The sequence below is a fragment of the Lepus europaeus genome, chromosome 1 (genome assembly GCF_033115175.1).
Source record: "Lepus europaeus isolate LE1 chromosome 1, mLepTim1.pri, whole genome shotgun sequence".
Classification (NCBI taxonomy): Eukaryota; Metazoa; Chordata; class Mammalia; order Lagomorpha; family Leporidae; genus Lepus; species Lepus europaeus.
In genome coordinates, this window is record NC_084827.1 from 14016452 (window position 1) to 14041718 (window position 25267).

The 25267-nt window shown below is 47.1% G+C and overlaps 1 protein-coding gene across 21 annotated transcripts in view; it reads right to left on the reverse strand.

The window, feature by feature from the left end:
* Window positions 1-25042, reverse strand: part of AGBL3 (AGBL carboxypeptidase 3) — a 93332-nt gene extending 68290 nt beyond the window's left edge. For 16 of the 21 annotated variants that reach the window (XR_009866392.1, XM_062196499.1, XM_062196411.1 and 13 more), the window contains exons 1-4: window positions 24071-25042; window positions 22816-22876; window positions 17105-17290; window positions 1073-1180 (exon numbers count right to left, since the gene is read on the reverse strand). Coding sequence is in view for 19 of the 21 variants with exons in the window: in XM_062196499.1 (XP_062052483.1) it covers window positions 1073-1180; window positions 17105-17290; window positions 22816-22876; window positions 24071-24259 (544 nt within the window). In the remaining 2 variants the exon portion in view is untranslated. Of the gene's footprint in view, window positions 1-1072; window positions 1181-4270; window positions 4477-4613; window positions 4736-15241; window positions 15708-17104; window positions 17291-22815; window positions 22877-24070 lie in introns of those variants that run through there. The other 5 variants (XR_009866427.1, XM_062197755.1, XM_062197680.1 and 2 more) reach the window with 5 other exon arrangements.
* Window positions 25043-25267: the final 225 nt, after the last annotated feature.

Genomic DNA, 25267 nt, shown 5'->3' on the forward strand with positions numbered 1-25267 from the left:
GTATTAATTTGAAAAATATATTTCTGATATCAAAGAAGTCAGACACAAAAGTATACTTATGTATGACTGCATTTCTATGAACCTTAAGATAAGGCAAAACTAATCTTTAGCGACAGAAATTAGAACAGTGGTGGCCTGGGGTTAGAGGTGGGGATTGACGAGAAAGGGGACAGCTACATATGAACTTCCTAGGGTGATGGAACTCTTCCATTTCTCAGAGTGTTGATAACATGGGTGTATATACTTTTCAAAACTCACCAGTGTGAGTTATGATCTATATAATTCACTCTTTATAGATTTTATCTTAATTAAGCCCAAACAAAAACTAATCATGAAACATAATAGCCCTCAAAGAAATGCATCTGTCAGGAAATTAAAAGAAAACCATCTGAAAACTGCATGAATGTGAGTTACAGTGGGAAAGGACACAGTAGTTGTACAGCATTTAACTGGATTTATCTTTTTTTTTTTTTTTTGACAGGCAGAGTTAGTGAGAGAGAGAGAGAGAGACAGGTCTTCTTTCCGTTGGTTCACCCCCAAAATGGCTGCCATGGCTGGCGCACTGCACTGATCCGAAGCCAGGAGCCAGGTGCTTCCTCCTGGTCTCCCATGCGGGTGCAGGGCCCAAGCACTTAGGCCATCCTCCACTGCCTTCCTGGGCCACAGCAGAGAGCTGGACTGGAAGAGGAGCAACCGTGATAGAACCAGCGCCCCAACCGGGACTAGAACCCAGGGTGCCAGTGCCACAGCCGGAGGATTAGCCTAGTGAGCCACGGCACCAGCCAACTGGATTTTATCTTTGAAAATTAACATAAGCATACTTCTGTCTAAATATAATTCTCCATTCTAATGGTCAACATGTAGCCTTGTTTGAAAGCAACTTTGCATAAACTGCAGAATACCTTCAAAAATATAATCAACATTTCAATCAGTATGTAAGAAGACATCTTCATATGGACAAGGACTTCCTGGTATCTGAATTTTCCATCATGAACAGTAAAACAAATGCAACTAGACATCAGCCCAGGTACCAAACTATGATTTAAAGCAACATTTCTCACTAGGCACCTACCATCTTCAGCTAGATAAACCACAGTATTTTCCTTAGAATCTGGATAAAGCGGTTCCATTTCTAGACCTGTTGGGATATACATTGGCTCAGGATTCAAAGGAGTGCAATCTGGAAAGAGAAAAAAATGAAACATTCTTGAAATGTGACTTTAAAACAAAAAGAAAAATTTTATTGTATACTTTCAAGTTATTCATTGATGGACCCAGGCTAAGATTTAGTGTTACATCGCTTAGCAAGGGTTCATTGGAGGTGGCAATGAACACTGTCACACTAAAACAAAACTAATGACATTTAATTTTCACATTCTTCTAAGGTATGACATTGAGTAGCTCATCATTACGTTGTGTTAGTACAGATTTTGTACACAATTTCTATTTACCCTGAGCCCTTGATGTAATTTTATCCCCTCTGGGACTCTTGCTCCATTGCTTACTCTTCTTTTCACTGAAACTTCAGTCTCTTGCTTTACAATGGCTGTCCCAGAAGCTTACACACACGATCAGATTTCTGCTTTTTTTTTTTTTATTTGACAGATTGAGTTAGACAGAGAAAAAGGTCTTCCTCCCGTTGGTTCACCCCCAAAATGACCGCCACGGCCGGAGCTACGGCAATCCGAAGCCAGGAGCCAGGTATTTCCTCCTGATCTCCCATGTGGGTGCAGGGCCCAAGCACTTGGGCCATCCTCCACTGCCCTCCTGGGCCACAGCAGAGAGCTAGACTGGAAGAGGAGCAGCCGGGACTAGAACCAGCGCCCATATGGGATGCTAGCGCTTCAAGCCAGGGCTTTAACCAGCTGCGCCACAGCGCCGGCCCCAGGATCCTTCTTGATTCTTTCAGTGATACTTTTGGAGGTGTCTTTAGCTAGTTTTGCATATTTTCAGAATCCATTTTCAGAATCTCCTACCTGCCTTGTTGATGTCTGCTGCTAAAAAGCTACTTGAAGGTGGTGGTCATCACGTCCCAGGGAAACGCAGGTGTCTGTGGATAACCAGTGTGTGCTTTCCCAGTCCTCTCAAAATTCAAGTCTCATGAGGTATCAAAGTGACTGACTGTTCTTCTGAGTTGTCCTTGGGTCAAAGCCATGCCCCAGAAGAACGGAGGCTGCACTTGGCATGGGCATATCATGTGAGCACCCATCAGTATAGCTCCGCCATCATCGCTCACGGGTCACCTTGTGACGTTTCCACTTTGGCCTTCACCTCCTTTCTCCAGGCCTTAGCAATGGCTTGGCAGGCTAACATGTGGGACCAGACCAGGCTCTCAGCCTTACACCATTCACTTCATTTCTTTTAAGAAAAAAATCCTAGTCCCGGTTGGGGCGCTGGTTCTGTCCCGGTTGCTCCTCTTTCAGTCCAGCTCTCTGCTGTGGCCCAGGAGGGCAGTGGAGGATGGCCCAAGTGCTTGGGCCCCTGCACCTGCATGGAGACCAGGAGGAAGCACCTGGCTCCTGGCTTTGGATCGGCGCGATGCAAGCCATAGCGGCCATTTGGGGGGTGAACCAAAATGGTTCTCTAACTCTGCCTGTCAAAAAAAAAAAAAAGAATGAAGGAAAAAAAATTTCATGCAAAGGAAGATTCCTTGAGGCCTTGATCACTAGCATAGGAGATAGTTCTGGACATATTTGAAAATGGCATTTAACTTCTGTATAAAGATGAGTTTAAGACATTAGTCTTCTGAGAATGGCAAATATTATGCTTTAAATAGTCTTCTGCCTTTGTGGTAGTCTGTCTCCTTCTACTCTCCTTTCATTAGTTTGTGTGGAGTTCCACATCTTTAAATAACAACAGAATATTGTTTTTCAGAAAGTAAAATAAAGGGTATTTACAAAGTGTCTCCATGATGTGGAACACATTTGTTTGTACTGTGTCTGTCATCCTTTTATGGAAGAAAAAGACACAATAAAAATTAACAGCTCCAGAATGGATCCAGTCTTTCACAGTACTCACTTAAAAGCATAAATGGGATATTCCATTTTTTAAAAACTTTTATTTGGATATTGTAGGACATTCTGTTAACTGTCTCAAGTTTATCTTGAGATAAATGGTCCTACATTTTCATATAGTATATGCAAATGATTTTATAAATCCTAGGAATAAAAAAATTCTGAATTTAAGGTCTTAATTTGGAACTTTTTGATAAGTATTTTTTAAAAAGCATTTATTTTTATTTATTTGAAAGGCAGCACAACAGACAGACATTCTACCCACTGATTCCTCTCCAATGGCTGCAACAGTCATGGCTGGGTTAGTCCAAAGCCAGGAGCCCAGAACTCAATCCAGGTATTCTGTGTGAGTGGCAGATACTCAAGCACCCAAGTCATAACCTGCTTCTTCTCAGGTGTATTAGCAGGAAGCTGGACTGGAAGAGCAGCTGAGACAGCTGAGACTTCAACCAGGCACTCTGATATGCGTGCAGGTGTCCCAAATGGAGGCCTAACCCGCTGCACCATGGCACCTGTCCTGTTAAGTGATTTTTTAATTCAACTTACTTTTCATGTCAAAATTTGGAAGTACAGACTAAGCAAAGAGCTTTATCAACACTGTGGTGTTTTTAGGGGTTACTCTCAACCATCTAGTTAAAATGCTTTTGGCTCTAAGTAATAAAAACTGTCAACGCAAACTGACTTAAGTAATAAAAATTCAGGGCTGGTACTGTGGTGTAAAGGGTAAAGCTGCTGCCTGCAGTGCTGGCATCCCATATGGACGCTGGTTCGAGTCCCAGCTGCTCCACTTCCTATCTGGCTCTCTGCTATGGCCTGGAAAAGCAGCAGAAGACGGCTCAAATCCTTGGGCCCCTGCACTTGTGTGGGAGACCCGGAAGAAACTCCTAGCTCCTGGCTTTGGATCAGCACAGTGGATGGAAGACCTTTCTCTCTCTTTCTCTCTGCCTCTCCTTCTCTGTGTAGCTCTTTCAAATAAATAATAAAAATAATTCTTTAAAAAAATAATAAAATTCATTATCTCACAAATCCAGAAATCCGGAAGCTTGCTGACTTACTGGTATGGCACTATTTGCTCACTGGTCATACGCACTAACTGAGACTAATCCTCTGAGGTGGAAAGGATACCTGAGGTCAACCACAATGTCCTCTTTATGTATATGGCATGATCCTGTACACAGATCAATTTATTTTCCCCACTCCAGTTAACAAAGCATCTTGGAGATTTCCCCACATTGGAATGCCTGAGACTGTCCCACCTCCACGTTCCAATTCAGTCTCCTGTAACTACACATAAGAGGCAGCAGATGATGGGTCGCATGCGTGGGTCCTGGTCACCGACGTGGGAGGAGACTTGGATGGAGTTCCTGTCTCTTGGCTTTGGACTGGCCTGGTCCTGGCTGTTGTGGGCATTTGTGGAGTGGACCATTAGATGGAAGATTTCTGTCTGTCTCTGTCATTCTGCCTTTGAAATAAATAAAAGTGTTTTTATTTTTTTTTTAAGATTTATTTATTTATTGAGAAGTCAGAGTTACAGAGAGGAAGGGAGAGACACAGAGAAAAGATCTTCCATGTGCTGGTTCACTCTCCAGTTGGCTTCAATGGCTGGGGCTGGGCCAGGCTGAAGTCAGGAGCCAGGAGCTTTTTTGAGTCTCCCACATGGGAGCAGGGGCCCAAGTACTTGTTCCATTTTCTTCAGTTTTTCTCAGGCCATTAGCAGGGAGCTGGATGGGAAGTGGAACAGCCAGTACTTGAACTGGCACCCATATTCTCATATGGGTGTGGCAGGCAGCAGCTTTACCTTCTATGCCACAACCCTGGTCCCAGAATAAACATTTTTTACAAGATTTTTCTTCAATATACATTCTTTAACAGCTATATGGTGTCCCCTCATATGGATTACCACAATTTGACCAATTAATGGACATTATAGATATGTCTTTATTGATGGACATTTTGGTTGTTTCTAATAAATTATTTATACTACAATGAGCATCCTTATAATATATGCGCTTACTCATATGTGTAAACATCTTTGGGTTACTTAGAAGTAGAAATACTGAACCAGAAATATATCATAAAAGTTTTACATCACTTATCCATCCATATACAGACACACACACACACAGAGGGGTAGATAGTTCATGGAAAGATGGAATTAAAAGGTAAGTTTACAGGCCGGTGCCGCAGCTCACTTGGCTAATCGTTTTCATAATACAAGTTTTCCACAAACTTTCTAAGACCCTGTATGTCTTCAAAGATAGATATAAAAGGGAATGCTATTCTCTTTAAAAAGGTATAGCAATCTCATTTGTATTTTCATGCAATTTGAGGATATATTTCCTTTTTCTTTAAGATTTATTTTATTTTAAAGGAAGAACTTAGAGAAAGATGTTCGACCGCCTAGTTCACGTCCCAAATGGCCACAACAGCTGGGACTGGGTCGGGCCGAAGTCAGGAGCTTGGAACTCCATCTGGGTCTCCCATGTGGGAGGCAGGGGCCCAAGTACTTGGGTCATCTTCTGCTGCTTTCCTAAGTGCATCAGCAGGGAGCTGGATCAGAAGTGGAGCAGCCTGGATCATTATATGGGAGGTGGCATCTTAATCTGTTGCATCACAACACCAGCCTCCAAGGATACTTTTTCTTATTTAAAAGATTGTTTCAGGGTGGACCTTTGCCAAAGCGGTTGAGATGCCACTTGAGTCGCCCACAACCCCTACCAGAGTGCCTGGGTTTTAGTCCCAGCTCTTCTTCTAATTCCAGCTTCCCAATAATGAGCATCCTGGAAGCAGCAGGTGATGGCTCATGTGCCTGGATCCCTGCCACCCTCTTGGGAGACCCAGAATGAGTTGTGGGTTCCTGCCAGTGGCCTGGCTGTTGCCCTATCTGAATTTTGTCAGTTGTACCAGTAACACAAGCAAAAGTACACATGCATTTTTAGTTTCCTTCAATCTGGAGTATTTTTCAGTCTTTCCTTATATTTTATGACATTGGTACTTTTGATAACTACAAGTCAGATATGCTGGTTTAGTTCCCAAATGCCTGCAACATCTGGATTGGGTCAGGCTGAAGCCAGAAGCCCAGAGTTCAATGCAGGTATCCCATGTGGGTGGTGGGGATCCAAGCACTTGAGTCATCACTTCCTGCTTCCCAGAGTACACAATGCCTGGAAGTTGGAATCTGGAGCCGAGTCAGGACATGACCCCAGGTACTCAGATAGGAAATGCACGTCTCCCAGGTACTCGGATAGGAAATGCACGTCTCCCAGGTACTCGGATAGGAAATGCACGTCTCCCAGGTACTCGGATAGGAAATGCACGTCGCCCAGGTACTCGGATAGGAAATGCACGTCGCCCAGGTACTCGGATAGGAAATGCACGTCTCCCAGGTACTCGGATAGGAAATGCACGTCTCCCAGGTACTCGGATAGGTAATGCACGTCTCCCAGGTACTCGGATAGGAAATGCACGTCGCCCAGCTACTCGGATAGGAAATGCACGTCTCCCAGGTACTCGGATAGGAAATGCACGTCTCCCAGGTACTCGGATAGGAAATGCACGTCTCCCAGGTACTCGGATAGGAAATGCACGTCGCCCAGGTACTCGGATAGGAAATGCACGTCTCCCAGGTACTCGGATAGGAAATGCACGTCTCCCAGGTACTCGGATAGGAAATGCACGTCTCCCAGGTACTCGGATAGGAAATGCACGTCGCCCAGGTACTCGGATAGGAAATGCACGTCTCCCAGGTACTCGGATAGGTAATGCACGTCTCCCAGGTACTCGGATAGGAAATGCATGTCTCCCAAGTATCAGCTGCACACCCAATGCCCACCCCTATTATCTTCTTTGATCTATTGAGAACCTCTGCACATTTAAAAAATTTTTTGAGTTCGAAGAGTTCTTTAAATAGTCTGAATACAAGCCCTATATGAGAGAATTTGCAAATATCTTCTCGCATTCTAGATGTATTTTCACTTTCCTGTTTACTTTGAAGCACAAAAGCCATATAACAATACTGATATTGATGATCAAATGTATTGGGAAATAGAGTTAAAGCTTCGTTTGGATATATCAATGGGGAGTTACTGGGCTGAGTAAGAACTGTATTTACCTTAGTATGAGTTAATTCCTCTGCCAAATATTTCTGCACAAGTTTATCAAAAGATACAAACAGCAGAATATCAAAGAGGGAAATGAGTAATCAATTACTACAAAAATATAAAAATGTATTAGACAGATTAGTTATTTCTTTAAATCTATTCCTATCCCACACTGGATCCTTTTAATTGTAAACAAATTTGTACCGAGACTACTACTGTATCTGTTATTCAAAAATGCTAATTTGGGACCAGCACTGAAGCACAGCAGGTTAAGCCACTGCCTGTGACACCAGCATCCCATACGGGCATCAGCTGGAGTCCTGGCTGCTCCGCGTTTCATCCAGCTCCTGGCTAATGTGCCTGGGAAAGCAGCAGGAGATGGTCCAAATGGTTGGGCCCCTGCCACCCACATAGGAGAACTGCATGGAATTCCTATCTCCTGGCTTTGGCCTGGCCGGGCCCTTGCCATTGTGAACCAGCAGTTGGAAGATATCTCGCCCTTTCTCTAACTCTGCATTTCAAATAAATAAAATCTTTTTAAAAATGTAGATGCATATGTATATACATATATAAGTACACACATATATATATATATACATACATATACATATATATAAAACATCTAATTATATACATATAATCGTTTTGTTAATAAGAAAGCCTAGGACAAGAGACAGAGGGGATCCTGGGCATGAGTGATTAACTCAGCAGGTCTTAGTTGTCTGAGCCTTATACATTCCAAAGAGAAGAATGAATCTTGCCGAACTCCTGGAAGCTAACTTGTAAGACCCTGGAATATCCTGTGTGATAAGACTGTCCTTGTCCACCCTTGACCATTAGCCATATCAGACAATGAATGCTAACGACGTGACTTATTGTGGTATTGGAGCTGTAGGCCATTCAGTATCAATTCTGAACTCTGCAAAGGCTAGAGAGATAGAAACTAAGGTTAGCCATGTGGGTGTTCCATGCAGACATGATCAGTCTCCAACAGAAACCAAGGTCCATCCAACCTTCCTTCATTGGCGATACTCTACGTGTGCCATCTCACATCATGGCTGGAGAATTGAGTGTTATCTGTAAAACTCCACTGGGAGGGTCTGGAAACCTGTGCCTAGTCTCTCCTGGACTCTGCCCTATGTATCTTTCACCTTTGCTGCTTTTAATCTGTATTCTTTCAGTGTAACTGTGCTCATGAGTAAAATGGATTTTTAGTTTTCTGAGTCTAGCAACATGAGAGTGGTCTCAGGGACCCTGCTCATCCTCATAAACTCTTTGGGACTGTAAATTGTTACATTTCTTCTTAGAAGGTAACTTTAGAGTATCCTCCTACCAGAAATTCTAGGAATTTACTCCATCTGTCTATGCACTAGTAAAGACTAGTATACCCAAAGACTGGATATATCTAAAATTCATTAACAAGTTTATCTGTTTAATGGAAACTAATGTATCAGTTTATAAAAATAAGAGATTGGTATATATTTATTGATACGAAAAGACTTTCAAGACAGATGGTTGTGTAGGGCAGTTAACTTATAGCTGGACTGGAAAAGCTCTGTTTTTATCTCTGGGGAAGTCTGGATGCCAAGCTTTGCCTCTGGCCAAGATAAGAACAGTCAGGTTAACAACGCAGGGTTTCACAGCTCAAACTCTGGTGACCTCCCACAGCCAGTTTGCTGACTGAGGACCTTCCCTTGGCAGAAGCAGTCAGACCACCTGGCTTGGAGAGGACCCGCTGGGAACCTCTGCCCGGGGGTCTTCTGAAGCTAAGATTTATCACCAGGACCTAGGTGCTTCCGTCAGAGACAAGCTGGTCTCTGTGTGAATGAGGCTCCAGGGTGCTTGCACCAGGATGTCTTCTGCACCCAACAACTGCCAGAAGTTTCCTCCTCTTGCTGCCCCATGTCCTTGGTCTTTAAAAAAAGGCACATAGGAGGGTGCTCGGGGGGGTCTTGTGAGTCCTTTCAGTAACCAGACTGGTGATATCTTAGCAACAGTCAAGTAAAAAAGAGCAAGGTCCAGGCAACGCTGTGGCAAACAGGACTGTGGGAAAGAGGTTTTCTGCTGTATCAGGAACCAAAGCAGAAAAAGCAACGAGGAATACCAGGAATGACTGATTCCTCACAGGCGAGGATGCAGCAGATATCACATTTGACTTAGAGCCCAGCAGAGCTTGCAAATATTTCAAGACAGACGGTGAATACAATGTGAAGGACAGCCCCAAATGAAGCTTCCGCCCAGCATGACTTCACCTTGCACAGACGGCAGCGTCACCAGTCACCAGGAGATCTGTGATTTCCTTCTTGACTGCGGGGACCTTGGGAGCATTGTGCTGAGAAAGGCTGTATCTGTACCTGGATGTACTGGCTACTACCAGGGTGGAGGCTGGGTTTAGAGCCAAACGTCCATTTAATATGTAAGAGACCTGAAATACGCTCCCTGGAATCTAATCACTCTTAAAACAATACTTTGATAAGGAAATATATTTGAAATTTCAAAAGAAATACAACTACTCACATTTGAAAAGTCTCTGGAGTGGTGTGGGTCTTACCAAAAAACCAACGAGAACAGAAACTGTCTCTATTCTGAACCACTGATGCTTACTCTTATGATTGAGGGCAAAACCAAAGTTGGAAGTGAGGCTGGGAAGGGTAAGGACCATAGCGGTGCACTGAGGATGTGCAGTGGGCTGTCCTGTGGGAGGTAAGGCTGGGAAGGGTAAGGACCACGGCGGTGCACTGAGGGTGTGCAGTGGGCTGTCCTGTGGGAGGTGAGGCTGGGAAGGGTAAGGACCACAGCGGTGCACTGAGGATGTGCAGTGGGCTGTCCTGTGGGAGGTGAGGCTGGGAAGGGTAAGGACCAGGGCGGTGCACTGAGGGTGTGCAGTGGGCTGTCCTGTGGGAGGTGAGGCTGGGAAGGGTAAGGACCACAGCGGTGCACTGAGGATGTGCAGTGGGCTGTCCTGTGGGAGGTGAGGCTGGGAAGGGTAAGGACCATAGCGGTGCACTGAGGATGTGCAGTGGGCTGTGCTGTGGGAGGTGAGGCTGGGAAGGGTAAGGACCATAGCGATGCACTGAGGGTGTGCAGTGGGCTGTCCTGTGGGAGGTGAGGCTGCGAAGGGTAAGGACCACAGCGGTACACTGAGGATGTGCAGTAGGCTGTCCTGTGGGAGGTGATGCTGGGAAGGGTAAGGAGCACAGCGGTGCACTGAGGATATGCAGTGGGCTGTCCTGTGGGAGGTGAGGCTGGGAAGGGTAAGGAGCACAGCGGTGCACTGAGGATATGCAGTGGGCTGTCCTGTGTGAGGTGAGGCTGGGAGGGTAAGGACCACGGCGGTGCACTGAGGATGTGCAGTGGGCTGTCCTGTGGGAGGTGAGGCTGGGAAGGGTAAGGAGCACAGCGGTGTACAGAGGGTGTGCAGTGGGCTGTCCTGTTGGAGGTGAGGCTGGGAAGGGTAAGGACCATGGCGGTGCACTGAGGGTGTGCAGTGGGCTGTCCTGTGGGAGGTGAGGCTGGGAAGGGTAAGGACCACAGCGGTGCACTGAGGATGTGCAGTGGGCTGTAGAGTGGGAGGTGAGGCTGGGAAGGGTAAGGACCATAGCGGTGCACTGAGGATGTGCAGTAGGCTGTCTGTGGGAGGTGAGGCTGGGAAGGGTAAGGACCAGGGCGGTGCACTTAGGGTGTGCAGTGGGCTGTCCTGTGGGAGGTGAGGCTGGGAAGGGTAAGGACCACGGCGGTGCACTGAGGATGTGCAGTGGGCTGTCCTGTGGGAGGTGAGGCTGGGAAGGGTAAGGACCACGGCGGTGCACTGAGGATGTGCAGTGGGCTGTCCTGTGGGAGGTGAGGCTGGGAAGGGTAAGGACCACAGCGGTGCACTGAGGATGTGCAGTTGGCTGTCCTGTGGGAGGTGAGGCTGGGAAGGGTAAGGACCATGGCGGTGCACTGAGGGTGTGCAGTGGGCTGTCCTCTGGGAGGTGAGGCTGGGAAGGGTAAGGACCACAGCGGTACACTGAGGATGTACAGTAGGCTGTCCTGTGGGAGGTGAGGCTGGGAAGGGTAAGGAGCACAGCGGTGCACTGAGGATATGCAGTGGGCTGTCCTGTGGGAGGTGAGGCTGGGAAGGGTAAGGACCATAGCGGTGCACTGAGGATGTGCTGTGGGCTGTCCTGTGTGAGATGAGGCTGGGAGGGTAAGGACCACGGTGGTGCACTGAGGATGTGCAGTGGGCTGTCCTGTGGGAGGTGAGGCTGGGAAGGGTAAGGACCACAGCGGTGCACTGAGGATGTGCAGTGGGCTGTCCTGTGGGAGGTGAGGCTGGGAAGAGTAAGGACCATGGCGGTGCACTCAGGGTGTGCAGTGGGCTGTCCTGTGGGAGGTGAGGCTGGGAAGGGTAAGGACCACAGCGGTGCACTGAGGATGTGCAGTGGGCTGTCCTGCGGGAGGTGAGGCTGGGAAGGGTAAGGACCACAGTGGTGCAATGATGATGTGCAGTGGGCTGTCCTGTAGGAGGTGAGGCTGGGAAGGGTAAGGACCATGGCGGTGCACTGAGGATGTGCAGTGGGCTGTCCTGTGGGAGGTAAGGCTGGGAAGGGTAAGGACCAGGGCGGTGCACTGAGGGTGTGCAGTGCGCTGTCCTGTGGGAGGTGAGGCTGGGAAGGGTAAGGACCAGGGCGGTGCACTTAGGGTGTGCAGTGGGCTGTCCTGTGGGAGGTGAGGCTGGGAAGGGTAAGGACCACGGCGGTGCACTGAGGATGTGCAGTGGGCTGTCCTGTGGGAGGTGAGGCTGGGAAGGGTAAGGACCACGGCGGTGCACTGAGGATGTGCAGTGGGCTGTCCTGTGGGGGGTGAGGCTGGGAAGGGTAAGGAGCACAGCGGTGCACTGAGGATGTGCAGTGGGCTGTGCTGTGGGAGGTGAGGCTGGGAAGGGTAAGGACCATAGCGGTGCACTGAGGGTGTGCAGTGGGCTGTCCTGTGGGAGGTGAGGCTGGGAAGGGTAAGGACCATGGCGGTGCACTGAGGGTGTGCAGTGGGCTGTCCTGTGGGAGGTGAGGCTGGGAAGGGTAAGGAGCACGGCGGTGCACTGAGGGTGTGCAGTGGGCTGTCCTGTGGGAGATGAGGCTAGGAAGGGTAAGGAGCACAGCAGTGCACTGAGGATGTGCAGTGGGCTGTCCTGTGGGAGGTGAGGCTGGGAAGGGTAAGGACCACAGCGGTACACTGAGGATGTACAGTAGGCTGTCCTGTGGGAGGTGAGGCTGGGAAGGGTAAGGAGCACAGCGGTGCACTGAGGATATGCAGTGGGCTGTCCTGTGGGAGGTGAGGCTGGGAAGGGTAAGGACCATAGCGGTGCACTGAGGATGTGCTGTGGGCTGTCCTGTGTGAGATGAGGCTGGGAGGGTAAGGACCACGGTGGTGCACTGAGGATGTGCAGTGGGCTGTAGAGTGGGAGGTGAGGCTGGGAAGGGTAAGGACCATAGCGGTGCACTGAGGATGTGCAGTAGGCTGTCTGTGGGAGGTGAGGCTGGGAAGGGTAAGGACCAGGGCGGTGCACTTAGGGTGTGCAGTGGGCTGTCCTGTGGGAGGTGAGGCTGGGAAGGGTAAGGACCACGGCGGTGCACTGAGGATGTGCAGTGGGCTGTCCTGTGGGAGGTGAGGCTGGGAAGGGTAAGGACCACGGCGGTGCACTGAGGATGTGCAGTGGGCTGTCCTGTGGGAGGTGAGGCTGGGAAGGGTAAGGACCACAGCGGTGCACTGAGGATGTGCAGTTGGCTGTCCTGTGGGAGGTGAGGCTGGGAAGGGTAAGGACCATGGCGGTGCACTGAGGGTGTGCAGTGGGCTGTCCTCTGGGAGGTGAGGCTGGGAAGGGTAAGGACCACAGCGGTACACTGAGGATGTACAGTAGGCTGTCCTGTGGGAGGTGAGGCTGGGAAGGGTAAGGAGCACAGCGGTGCACTGAGGATATGCAGTGGGCTGTCCTGTGGGAGGTGAGGCTGGGAAGGGTAAGGACCATAGCGGTGCACTGAGGATGTGCTGTGGGCTGTCCTGTGTGAGATGAGGCTGGGAGGGTAAGGACCACGGTGGTGCACTGAGGATGTGCAGTGGGCTGTCCTGTGGGAGGTGAGGCTGGGAAGGGTAAGGACCACAGCGGTGCACTGAGGATGTGCAGTGGGCTGTCCTGTGGGAGGTGAGGCTGGGAAGAGTAAGGACCATGGCGGTGCACTCAGGGTGTGCAGTGGGCTGTCCTGTGGGAGGTGAGGCTGGGAAGGGTAAGGACCACAGCGGTGCACTGAGGATGTGCAGTGGGCTGTCCTGCGGGAGGTGAGGCTGGGAAGGGTAAGGACCACAGTGGTGCAATGATGATGTGCAGTGGGCTGTCCTGTAGGAGGTGAGGCTGGGAAGGGTAAGGACCATGGCGGTGCACTGAGGATGTGCAGTGGGCTGTCCTGTGGGAGGTAAGGCTGGGAAGGGTAAGGACCAGGGCGGTGCACTGAGGGTGTGCAGTGCGCTGTCCTGTGGGAGGTGAGGCTGGGAAGGGTAAGGACCAGGGTGGTGCACTTAGGGTGTGCAGTGGGCTGTCCTGTGGGAGGTGAGGCTGGGAAGGGTAAGGACCACGGCGGTGCACTGAGGATGTGCAGTGGGCTGTCCTGTGGGAGGTGAGGCTGGGAAGGGTAAGGACCACGGCGGTGCACTGAGGATGTGCAGTGGGCTGTCCTGTGGGGGGTGAGGCTGGGAAGGGTAAGGAGCACAGCGGTGCACTGAGGATGTGCAGTGGGCTGTGCTGTGGGAGGTGAGGCTGGGAAGGGTAAGGACCATAGCGGTGCACTGAGGGTGTGCAGTGGGCTGTCCTGTGGGAGGTGAGGCTGGGAAGGGTAAGGACCATGGCGGTGCACTGAGGGTGTGCAGTGGGCTGTCCTGTGGGAGGTGAGGCTGGGAAGGGTAAGGAGCACGGCGGTGCACTGAGGGTGTGCAGTGGGCTGTCCTGTGGGAGATGAGGCTAGGAAGGGTAAGGAGCACAGCAGTGCACTGAGGATGTGCAGTGGGCTGTCCTGTGGGAGGTGAGGCTGGGAAGGGTAAGGACCATGGCGGTGCACTGAGGATGTGCAGTGGGCTGTCCTGTGGGAGGTGAGGCTGCGAAGGTTAGGACCATAGCGGTGCACTGAGGATGTGCAGTGGGCTGTCCTGTTGGAGGTGAGGCTGGGAAGGGTAAGGAGCACAGCGGTGCACTGAGGATGTGCAGTGGGCTGTCCTGTGGGAGGTGAGGCTGGGAAGGGTAAGGACCACAGTGGTGCACTGAGGATTATCAGTGGGCTGTCCTGTAGGTGGTGAGTCTGGGAACCGTAAGGAGCACAGCGGTGCACTGAGGATGTGCAGTGGGCTGTCCTCTGGGAGGTGAGGCTGGGAAGGGTAAGGACCATGGCGGTGCACTGAGGGTGTGCGGTGGGCTGTCCTGTGGGAGGTGAGGCTGCGAAGGGTAAGGACCACGGCGGTACACTGAGGATGTGCAGTAGGCTGTCCTGTGCGAGGTTAGGCTGGGAAGGGTAAGGAGCACAGCGGTGCACTGAGGATATGCAGTGGGCTGTCCTGTGGGAGGTTAGGCTGGGAAGGGTAAGGACCATAGCGGTGCACTGAGGATGTGCTGTGGGCTGTCCTGTGGGAGGTGAGGCTGGGAAGGGTAAGGAGCACAGCGGTGCACTGAGGATATGCAGTGGGCTGTCCTGTGGGAGGTGAGGCTGGGAAGGGTAAGGACCATAGCGGTGCACTGAGGATGTGCTGTGGGCTGTCCTGTGGGAGGTGAGGCTGGGAAGGGTAAGGAGCACAGCGGTGCACTGAGGATGTGCAGTGGGCTGTCCTGTGGGAGGTGAGGCTGCGAAGGGTAAGGACCACAGCGGTACACTGAGGAAGTGCAGTGGGCTGTCCTGTGGGAGGTGAGGCTGGGAAGGGTAAGGACCTAGCGGTGCACTGAGGATGTGCAGTGGTCTGTCCTGTGGGAGGTGAGGCTGGGAAGGGTAAGGACCACGGCGGTGCACTGAGGATGTGCAGTGGGCTGTCCTGTGGGAGGTGTGGCTGGGAAGGGGAAGGACCATAGCGGTGCACTGAGGATGTGCAGTGGGCTGTCGTGTGGGAGGTGAGGCTGGGAAGGGTAAGGACCACAGCAGTGCACTGAGGATGTGCAGTGGGCTGTCGAGTGGGAGGTGAGGCTGGGAAGGGTAAGGACCACAGCAGTGCACTGTGGATGTCTAGTGGGATGGGGAGAAAATAACGCAACACAAGGAGCACTTGTGCTGTTGGGGTGGTGCTGAGATGCAGAGGGTCTCGTGCCCCCCTTGGTCTCTGCTCTCTTTCTCTCACTGTTGTGAAAGGAGAGAAACTGGCACGTATCACATCAGAAGCAGGAGGGATTTCCTTTCCTCCTTATTCACTCCCACTGTCACAGATGTATTTATCATGAGGGGCTGTGAGTCCCAAGCGAGGTACAAATAAGGCTTCTGTGAGATTCAGATTCCTTGGTACAGCAGTGTTTCCTCTGCTTGAGTTCTAATTCTCTCCCTAGAGGAGGGAGGACCAGCAAAGAGGGCTGGGGGCGATGGCACAATGGCTAAGAGGAGAAAAATGAGAGAAATGCCCTAAACCACGGAAGTTAGATACACACCTAGCTACACCCAGCTGAAGCGATCATTGTAAGGAAGCGATGCTTGTAAGTATTATTGCATGTAATAATTGTTGTATGCCTGTAAGTACAATTAATCATGAATTCTTTCCTATATTTTAACTCTACTGATTTTGAATTATTGGGGGAAAGTAACATCAGTTTTCACAAACAAAAATCAGTTCTCTTTCTTTTCTTTCCTTTTCTATCATCTATCAACCAATCATCTATCTATCCACTGACCTGAGAGTTCAGGTAGAAAACTCAGTTTTCAAGCACTTTTAAATCACATCTAATTTAAGTAGGCACGATAGTAGGTACAGAGAGTTATAATAAGTTCACACAATTTTAAATTGTATTCACCAGTGAATGCCTGTAGAACTACTGGCAATAACGTCTATGGGTGTAATATAATCAACAAAAGGCAAAAGCAGTGGAGTGAGATGGTGACGATGAAGGGCTTCTATTAGGCTTGGGTATGGACTGTGGAGATAAGGCTGTGAAAAATACCTTTGGGAATGCAGACATATGTAAATATAAACATGCATACTAAGATATGTTCTTTCAGTTCCCTTAAGAGCCTTTAAAGAAAAGATGTAGAAAGTAGGAAAGAAAAAGAGACGAAGGGCATAAAAAGAGAGGTTATGAGAAGAACAGGAAGGGAGACAGTAAGAGGCACAGGACGACAAGGACACCCTGAAGGCACATGGAGCGAGGAGGAACGAGGAGAACGCACGGGAAGCAGCAAGGGCAGGCCCAGCTGACGGGCAGCCTAGCACAGCTTGTGAATTCACCCAGGGGTCTGTGCCTGGAGCACAACCACGTTGTCGAGAATGGTTCAGAACTAAAAACGCTGTAGGGGGCTAAGCACATGGTGTTTTCCCCTAGAAATACTAACCAAGCTTTGTGATAATTAATCTTCATAATAGCCATAAACTGGTTGTTGACATTATAAACTATTAATTTACTCTAAATTCTCACCGTTACACAGCTGTAGGCCTTTCTGTTTAAGCACAGTGAGCTGGTGAACATTTGAAATATGGCTGATCGGCACTGAGAGATCTGTAAGTATAAGCGAACCCTGGATTCTGAAGGCTCTTTACAAAACAAATGAATGTGAAATTTTTTGGATAAGTTTGGGCTAAAGATATATTAAACTTAGTTTTATATTTTTCCTTCTACCTTTTTAAATGCAGTTATTAGAAAATTTAAAATTAACATATGTGGCTCACGTGATTTTCTCACTGGAATGCACTATTCTAATACCATTAATTTCCCTCATTAAAACCAGAGTTGGCAAAGTGAGTTTGCTAATGTCTGAATTCCCAAAACCACTGCAGACATACCGATATGCTGTACTTTTTCATCAATGACCTCACAGTGGTATGGCCATCTTGTTGGGCTCAGTGGGCCAGAGGAGGAGACACCATACAAATCTCGTGGTTTACGAAGACGTGGCACCCATCGCCCCAGCTGATACTCCAACAGTATTTGTGTAGTCCGAGGGAAGAAAGGGTCCCCATTACAGTCGGCTGAAAAGAAGATTCAAACACAGTCACGAATGCAGAGACGAAAAGCCCAGATTTCTGCAATTTTTATGTGGTTTGCCTTTTCCTTTCAATATTTGTGGCTATCATTATAAATATCTAATAATCAATGGCACTTTTAATAAAAGTACTAATGAAATTTTGTGATAATTGATCTTCAAAATAGCTAAAAACCAGTTGTTGACCATATATCCTATTAATTTACACTAAATTCTCATTGCTACTCTAAATACATCTGCTTCTTGAAGCTTCTTTAGCAATCACCCATTTTTGATTCACCTAACCACATTTTTTTCTAAGAAGTGAAATACGTTCACTGACTAATTCCACACCGCTTGCTGGAAGTGTATTCTCACAGGCTGCTGGTGAACTCTCACAACTTTCCCTCAGATTCCATCTCAGGGCCATTGAGTAACACAACCCCACAATAATTCACACAGAATACAATGGGGCTGCCACAACAAGGCCATACCCTGGCCCCTTCTCTTTCAGTGTGATAATCTGAGTGGCGGGGTCAGCGCCGTGCCACAGTAGGTTAATCCTCTGCCTATGGTACCAGCATCCCATATGGGCGTCGGTTCTAGTCCCGGATGCTCCTCTTCCAATCCAGCTCTCTATTATGGCCTGGGAAGGCAGTGGAGGATGGCCCAAGTCCTTGGGCCCCTGCACCCACGTGGCAGACCAGGAAGAAGCACCTGGCTCCTGGCTTTGTATCGGCACAGCTCCGGCTGTTGGGGCCATTTGGGGAGTGAACCATTGGATGGAAGACCTTTCTCTCTGTCTCTCCCTCTCACTGTCTATAACTCTACAATAAAATCTTAAAAAAAAAAAAAATCTGGGTGGCATCAATTTCCTTTCTTTTCTGATGCTACACAAACTGTGAACCCACCTTTAACTCGGGACTTTCCATGTAGCAGTTCCTGTAAGACTGCCGCTCACTGTACTGAGCAGCCATCTCTCTGCTTGCTTCTGCAGTCCCCCTCCGAAAGGCTTCCCCTGCTGTCCCTCAGCTGCGGCCTCCAAGCCTCTTCTGGTTGAGCTGCTGATTGTGAATTGCTAACTGCGCAGATAAACTCTTTAAAATTCTATGTGCCAAAGCTGATCTTGCAACAATACCTTTAACTGGGCCAATCTTATATTGTTCTGTGTCTTTTACTCTCTGACAAATGTCAATGCCACACCCCAGCTATACGGTACAACATATACCTTGAACATAGGCACTGTAATGTATTTAACCATTCTCCTACTGATGATTTTTAGATTGTTTCCAACTTTTGATGAAATCAGAATTAGAAAGGACATTTGCCTTACCAATTAACAAAGTATCAAATTTAAAGCTATTACAATACACAGTATGACAGTGACTCAATGAAATGGAATGGAGTCCAGGAATGGATTGATGGAATTTACTATACGATACACATGACATGTTAAATGTCATGATAAGGGTGACGTTTCGAATCAGTGGGAAAAAAGGTCAAGCTTTTTTTTTTTAGATTTATTTATTTGAAAGTCACAGAGTTACACAGAGAAAGGAGAAGCAGAGAGAGAGAGAGAGAGAGAGAGAGAGAGAGAGAGAGAGATAGAGAGAGAGAGGTCTTCTATCCCCTGGTTCATTCCCCAATTGTCTGCAATGGCCGGAGCTGTGCCGATCCGAAGCCAGGAGCCAGGAGCTTCTTCTGGGTCTGGGTCTGCCACATGGGTGCAGGGGCACAAAGGACTTGGGCAATTTTCACTGCTTTCCCAGGCCACAGCAGGGAGCTGGATCAGAAGTGAAGCAGTCAGGTCTTGAACCGGTGAAAGGGCAAACTTAATAAAGTAATGGGCTACAAAATGGCACAGTAGCTAGCTATGTATTAAGAAATAAAATTAGATGCATGTCTTAAACCATTCATAAAAACAACACGAAATTAATTTGTATCAATTAAATACCAAAATTCAAACAAACAAATGTAAGTATTTAAAGAAACTGTAGATGATTATATGGACGACTTTGTGGGTAGGGAAGGCCTTTGTAACTTAAGACACAAAAATGAAGAGCCACAAATAAAAGCCAATGAACTGGGGGATGGCACTGTGGTGCACCAGGTTAAAGCCCTGACCTGAAGCCCTGGCATCCCATATGGGCACCGGTTCGAGTCCTGGCTGTTCCACTTCCGATCCAGCTCTCTGCTGTGGCCTGGAAAAGCAGTAGAAGATGGCCCAAGTCCTTGGGCCCTTGCATCCACATGGGAGACCCCAAAGAAGCTCCTGGCTTCAGATCGGCGCAGTTCTGGCCATTGCGGCCATCTGGGGAGTGATCCAGCGGATGGAAGACCTCTCTCTCTGTCTCTACCTCTCTCTGTCACTCTGTCTTTCAAATAAATAAAATAAATCTTTAAAAAAAAAATTAAAAAAACCTGACAAACTGAACCACACAAAATAATCCTTAACAATGGAAGCAACATAAAGAGAATTAAAGGACTCTGTCAGGAGGCAATTTATACCAAGAAGGCATACAAATAGACAATAATTGTATAAAAATAATTCTGAATTTCTCTAGCATTCATGGAACTGCTACTTAAAAGAATAAGTTACTTCCCGTCTTCCAGCAGAATGGCATAATTTTTGAAAGGGCAGCAAAGGAAAAAACAAAAGAAAACAAGGGCCAGGGGAAAGTATACAAAATTTCTCTAAGCATGAGTTTTGATGTGTAAAGAAAAAGATCTACAAAGATGCATAATCTGAGATTAGTGGTTCCCTCAAAACTGGAGATTTGTTTTTTCAGAAAGGCTTTACCTGTGACACATATGTAAGTATCAGTAGAAATGCTTTTAATATCTGAAAGTATAAATCTAAGTCTATAAATTTTTTAAAATCAAGTGCACATCAAGATGCCCACATACATGTCTACTTAAAAATTAATGACTTTATAAAGGTAATTCTTTATAAGTATATTTCATTTAAATTAAGATGCATTTCCAGCACATTGTGTCCATTTAGAAGGAGTCAAACTATAAACACATTTAAAGAAGCAGTTATTCACAGAAAAATCAATAGCCTTTATAAACACAGACAATGTCATGGCTGAGAAAGAACTTTTAAGATCAGTACCATTCATAATAGCTCCAAAAATAATCAAATATCTTGGAATAAATTTAACCAAGGATGTCAAAGATCTCTACGATGAAAATTACAAAGCACTAAAGAAATAGAAGACATTAAAAAATGGAAGAAACGTCCATGTTCATGGATTGGAAGAATCAACATCATCAAAATGTCCATACTACCAAAAGCAACTTACAGATTCAATGTGATCCCAATCAAAATACCAATGACATTCTTCACAGACCTAGAGAAAACTATGCTGAAATTCATATGGAAACATAAGGCACATAGAATAGCTAAAACAGTCTTGTACAACAAACACAAATTTGGAGGCATCACAACAGCTAATCTGAAGACATACTACAGGGCAGTAATAATCAAAGCAGCCTGGTACTGGCACAAAAAAAGACTTAAAGATCAATAGAACAGAATAGAAACTCCAGAAATCAATCCATGCATCTACAGTCAGGAGCTAAAATCAATCAATGGAGCAGGGACAGTCTCTAACAAATGTTGCTGAAAAAACTGGATTGCCATACGCAAAAGTATGAAAGTAGACCCCTACCTTTCACCCTACATAAAAATCCACTCAAAATGGATCAAGGACCTAAATCTATGACCAGATACCATCAGATTATTAGAAAACATGGGGAAAATTCTACAAGACACTGGCATAGGCAAAGAATTCTTGGAGGCGGGCGCCGCGGCTCAATAGGCTAATCCTCTGCCTAGCGGTGCCAGCACACCAGGTTCTAGTCCTGGTCAGGGCACCGGATTCTGTCCCGGTTGCCCCTCTTCCAGGCCAGCTCTCTGCTATGGCCCAGGAACGCAGTGGAGGATGGCCCAAGGGCCCTGCACCCGCATGGGAGACCAGGAGAAGCACCTGGTTCCTGCCTTCGGATCAGTACGGTGTACCGGCCGCAGCGCGCCAGCCACGGCAGCCATTGGGGGGGGGGGGGTGAACCAACGGCAAAGGAAGACCTTTCTGTCTCTCTCTCTCACTGTCCACTCTGCCTGTAAAAAAAAAAAAAAAAAAAGAATTCTTGGAGAAGTTCCCAGAAGCACAGGCAATCAAAGCTGAAAATGACAAATGGGATGACATCAAGCTGAGAAGGTTCTGCACTGCAAAGGAAACACTCAGCAAAGTGAAGAGGCAACCAACAGAAGGGAAGAAAATATTTGCAAATTGTGCAGCTGATAAAGGGTTAACACCCAGCATATATAAAGAGCTCAAGAAATTCAACAACAACAACCCAGTGAAGGACTTAAACAGGCATTTGTCAAGAGAGGAAATTCAAATGGCCAATAGACACTTGCAAAAATGCTCAGGATTCACTAGCCATCAGGGAAATGCAAATCACAACCACAATGGGATTTTACAATGAGGCTTACATATAGAAATCAACACACAACAAATGCTGGCAAGGATATGGGGAAAAGGTACCCTGATCCACTGCTGGTGGGAATGTAAACTGGCGCAACCATTGTGGAAGACAGTATGTAGATAGCTCAGAAATCTGATAGACTTACCAAATGACCCAGCAACCCCACTCCTGGGAATTTACCCAAACCGAAAGAAGTCAGTATATCAAAGAGTTATCTGTACCCCCATGTTCATTGCAAACAATTCACAATGGCTAAGATATGGAATCAACCCGGATGTTCATCAGCTATTAACTGGATAAAGAAATTATCGTTTATAAACATTATAGAGTTCTAGTCAGCTGTTAAAAAAATTAAATCCTGTCTTTTGCAATAAGATGGTCACAACTGGAAACCATTATACTTAGTGAAATAAGCCAATCCCAAAAAGACAAATACCGTGTTTTCCCTGATCTGATGCAACTAATAGAACACCTGAAATGTAATGCAGTGCAGTGAGACAGACACTCCTGAGAACAGACGACTGTTCATAGCCTTGTCCCTTCCACTGAGGATCAATCTTTCGTTCAGTTTTGCTTTAGTTTGTTTAGTTTTCTTTCTCTTCTCCTTTCTTTATGTAGAGTAGGGTTAACTATATGATCACTAAGTATACTAATGACAGATCACTGTAAATTAGGAATGGAATCTGAGGTGGGGGGAGGAGTTGGAATGTGGGCAGAAGGGAGGGGAACTCCCACTATATTCCTAAATCTATATGAAATATATGAAACTGTATACTTAAATAAATTTTTGTTTAAAACCAAAAAAATCACTATATATTCTCACTTATTTTCTAATGTAAATCAGGTTTACTTAAAACCTGCAAAGTCTGAACCCCTGAAGGATTCTAATAAAAGTGGATACAACATTTACTCTTCCTACCCACCAGAATAATTATTCTTGTATTACTCAACTTGACAATCTTTTTTAGTTTCCTTACATTTTAATCCACTTAAGATCTTATGATAAAAATGAAGGAAAATACATGGATAGGTTCAAACCTGCTAAAAGAGCACACTGATGAATATCTTCATTTAGAAATTTCATGAAAGGATCTTCATCCTAAAACAAAAGAATTTTCAAATATTTCTTTTAAAAATCAAATTTCCAAATTCTTCCTAAATTTCTTATACTTATCATACTACTTGGGACTGGGTATATGGCTTTAACCTCTAATAAATGAGAAAACTAAAGGACTATTATGGGCTACTGATCGAAGTATCCCAACATTTGAACTATCCTGAGACTGACTGCAAGTCCTCATCTTTCATCCCTCCTCTTCACCTGGAAATGGTTATGATGGTGACTGCAAGGAGGGAACAGAGTGAAGATTCCTGACAGACTTCGAAAACAATTTAAGAGTAAAATTGACAGCAGAAAAAAAAAAAAAGTCATCAACTTAAAGGGTTACATATCATTTGGGAGGGCTTAATTAGGAACCTAAATTTACATACATGATCATTTTTATTTTAACAATGATGTACTACTATCAGACAAAATATTTTAAAATAATACATTCCCCCTTTCTTCTTCTACATCACTCCTTTGTGACATCAGAGCCACATAAACAGCATGGTGAACAAGGTAGTTTTAAAACAGGTCCTAGTATGTATGATACATACTGTGATGTAACACAATAGAACTAGAACACATAAGAAAATAAGTGGACATGAAATATAATAATAAACCTTAATAATGACTTAAGTCACATTTTTTTTTTTTTTTAAATCCAGGAGAATCTTGGCCAAAATATTTTCTCAAGAAAACAGTCATGGATGCTGGTTCAAGTCCTGGCTGCTCCACTTCTGATCCAGCTCTCTGCTATGGCCTGGGAAAGCAGCAAAAGATGGCCCAAGTCCTTGGGCCCCTGCACCCAAGTGGGAGACCCAGACTAAGATCCTGGCTCCTGGCTTAAGATAGTCCCAGCTCTGGCTGTTGAGGCCAATTGGGGAGTGAACTAGCAGATGGAAGACCTCTCTCTCTCTCTCTCTCTCAAATAAATAAATAAATAAATAAATCTTTAAAAACAAAGCAAAAGAAACTCAGTCACTTAGTTTATCTTTCCTATAGTACATTAAGTACATTGTAGTGAGAGCTTAGCTTTTTCAAATTATTTCCAAACTTCAATGACAATGATTTAAACATCAAACTGATTTTAATTGGGAATTTATATAGCACAAATAATGATGCAGTAAATAATTTATAACACAAAAGACTATTTATTTTAAAATAAGTGAAACATGGAAGGAGACATACGGATTCATCCTCATCGCTGTTTGTTCTGTCCGAGTAGTCTTTTTCTGAACCTTCTGACATCTCTCTCCGTGTCTGCCTTGAAATTCCTATTAGGTGGGTAGGCTGTAAAACAGTGTCTAAGCAACTTGTCTGACAACGTTTAAGCTGACGGTGTTTGTCATGAGTACTCAAACAGATAGTCAATCGCATTTAATTAACAGGGGCAACCACCTGCCTTAAAAATCAGCGTGCAGCTAATCAAGGCCTACACTCCCTAGAAGAAAGTTTCCATTCCTGTAAAGAGACAGCCATCACGAGAGAAGACTAACCACGCCGACGGTTTAATTGAAACAGTTTCCAGAGCACACAGCGCATCACTGACATTCTGTGTTTACAATGCGATACTACGCGGAGAGAGCGAATCCACAATGAACCGAAGAGCAAGCTCCCAGCGCTAAGTTTCTCGGCTCCCAGCTGCCAGCTGCCCGAGGTCCTCCTCACCCTGCCCGGCACGGACTGCTCCGCAGCCAACTTACTGTGAAGGATTCGTCCCCAACTCCACAGGCGCCCAGCAGGGCGGACTGGGCGGGGACCCGCACGCCCCCACGCAGGTGTCTCCCACCCGGCTACCTCGAGGACAACGGAGCCACCCGGATTCCGAGTCAAGGTTCTAGATTCCCGAGGGTCGAAGGCACAACACCCACCCGAACCCACTCGCTGACAACACAAAAGCCGTGTTTTAGAGCGTGGTCTACACCGACCAGAAGATTCCAAGCCCCAGCGCCCAGATACAAACGCGTCCTGGAGAGAAAACACGGCCTCACGGGCGGGACCCTGAGTGTGACCCGACTCCAGTCTCCGTCTGGGGACCCCCAACTCGTCGGCAGCACTGCACTGGCACGCGTCTACACCCGCGGCACCCCCAGGCGCCGACTCGGACACGCCAGGGGCGCCCCGCCGGGGTCTGGGCGTCGGAGGCCGAAGAGGCAACAGCAGGCGCTGGCGGGAGGCGCGGAGAAGTCAAGGGGCTCGGCCGCGCCCGCCGCACCCCGGAAGCCGCGGGGCTCCTTCTGGCAGAGCCGCGCTCGGCCCCCGGCGCCCCTTCCTTTCCCTTCACCTGCCGGCCGCGGCCGCCCCCCGCTGCCGCCCCCAGGCCTCCAGCCAAGGTCTTCTTTCCGTGCCCACGAGCTGGTCAGTGTCCAGCCGCAAGAAGGAAGG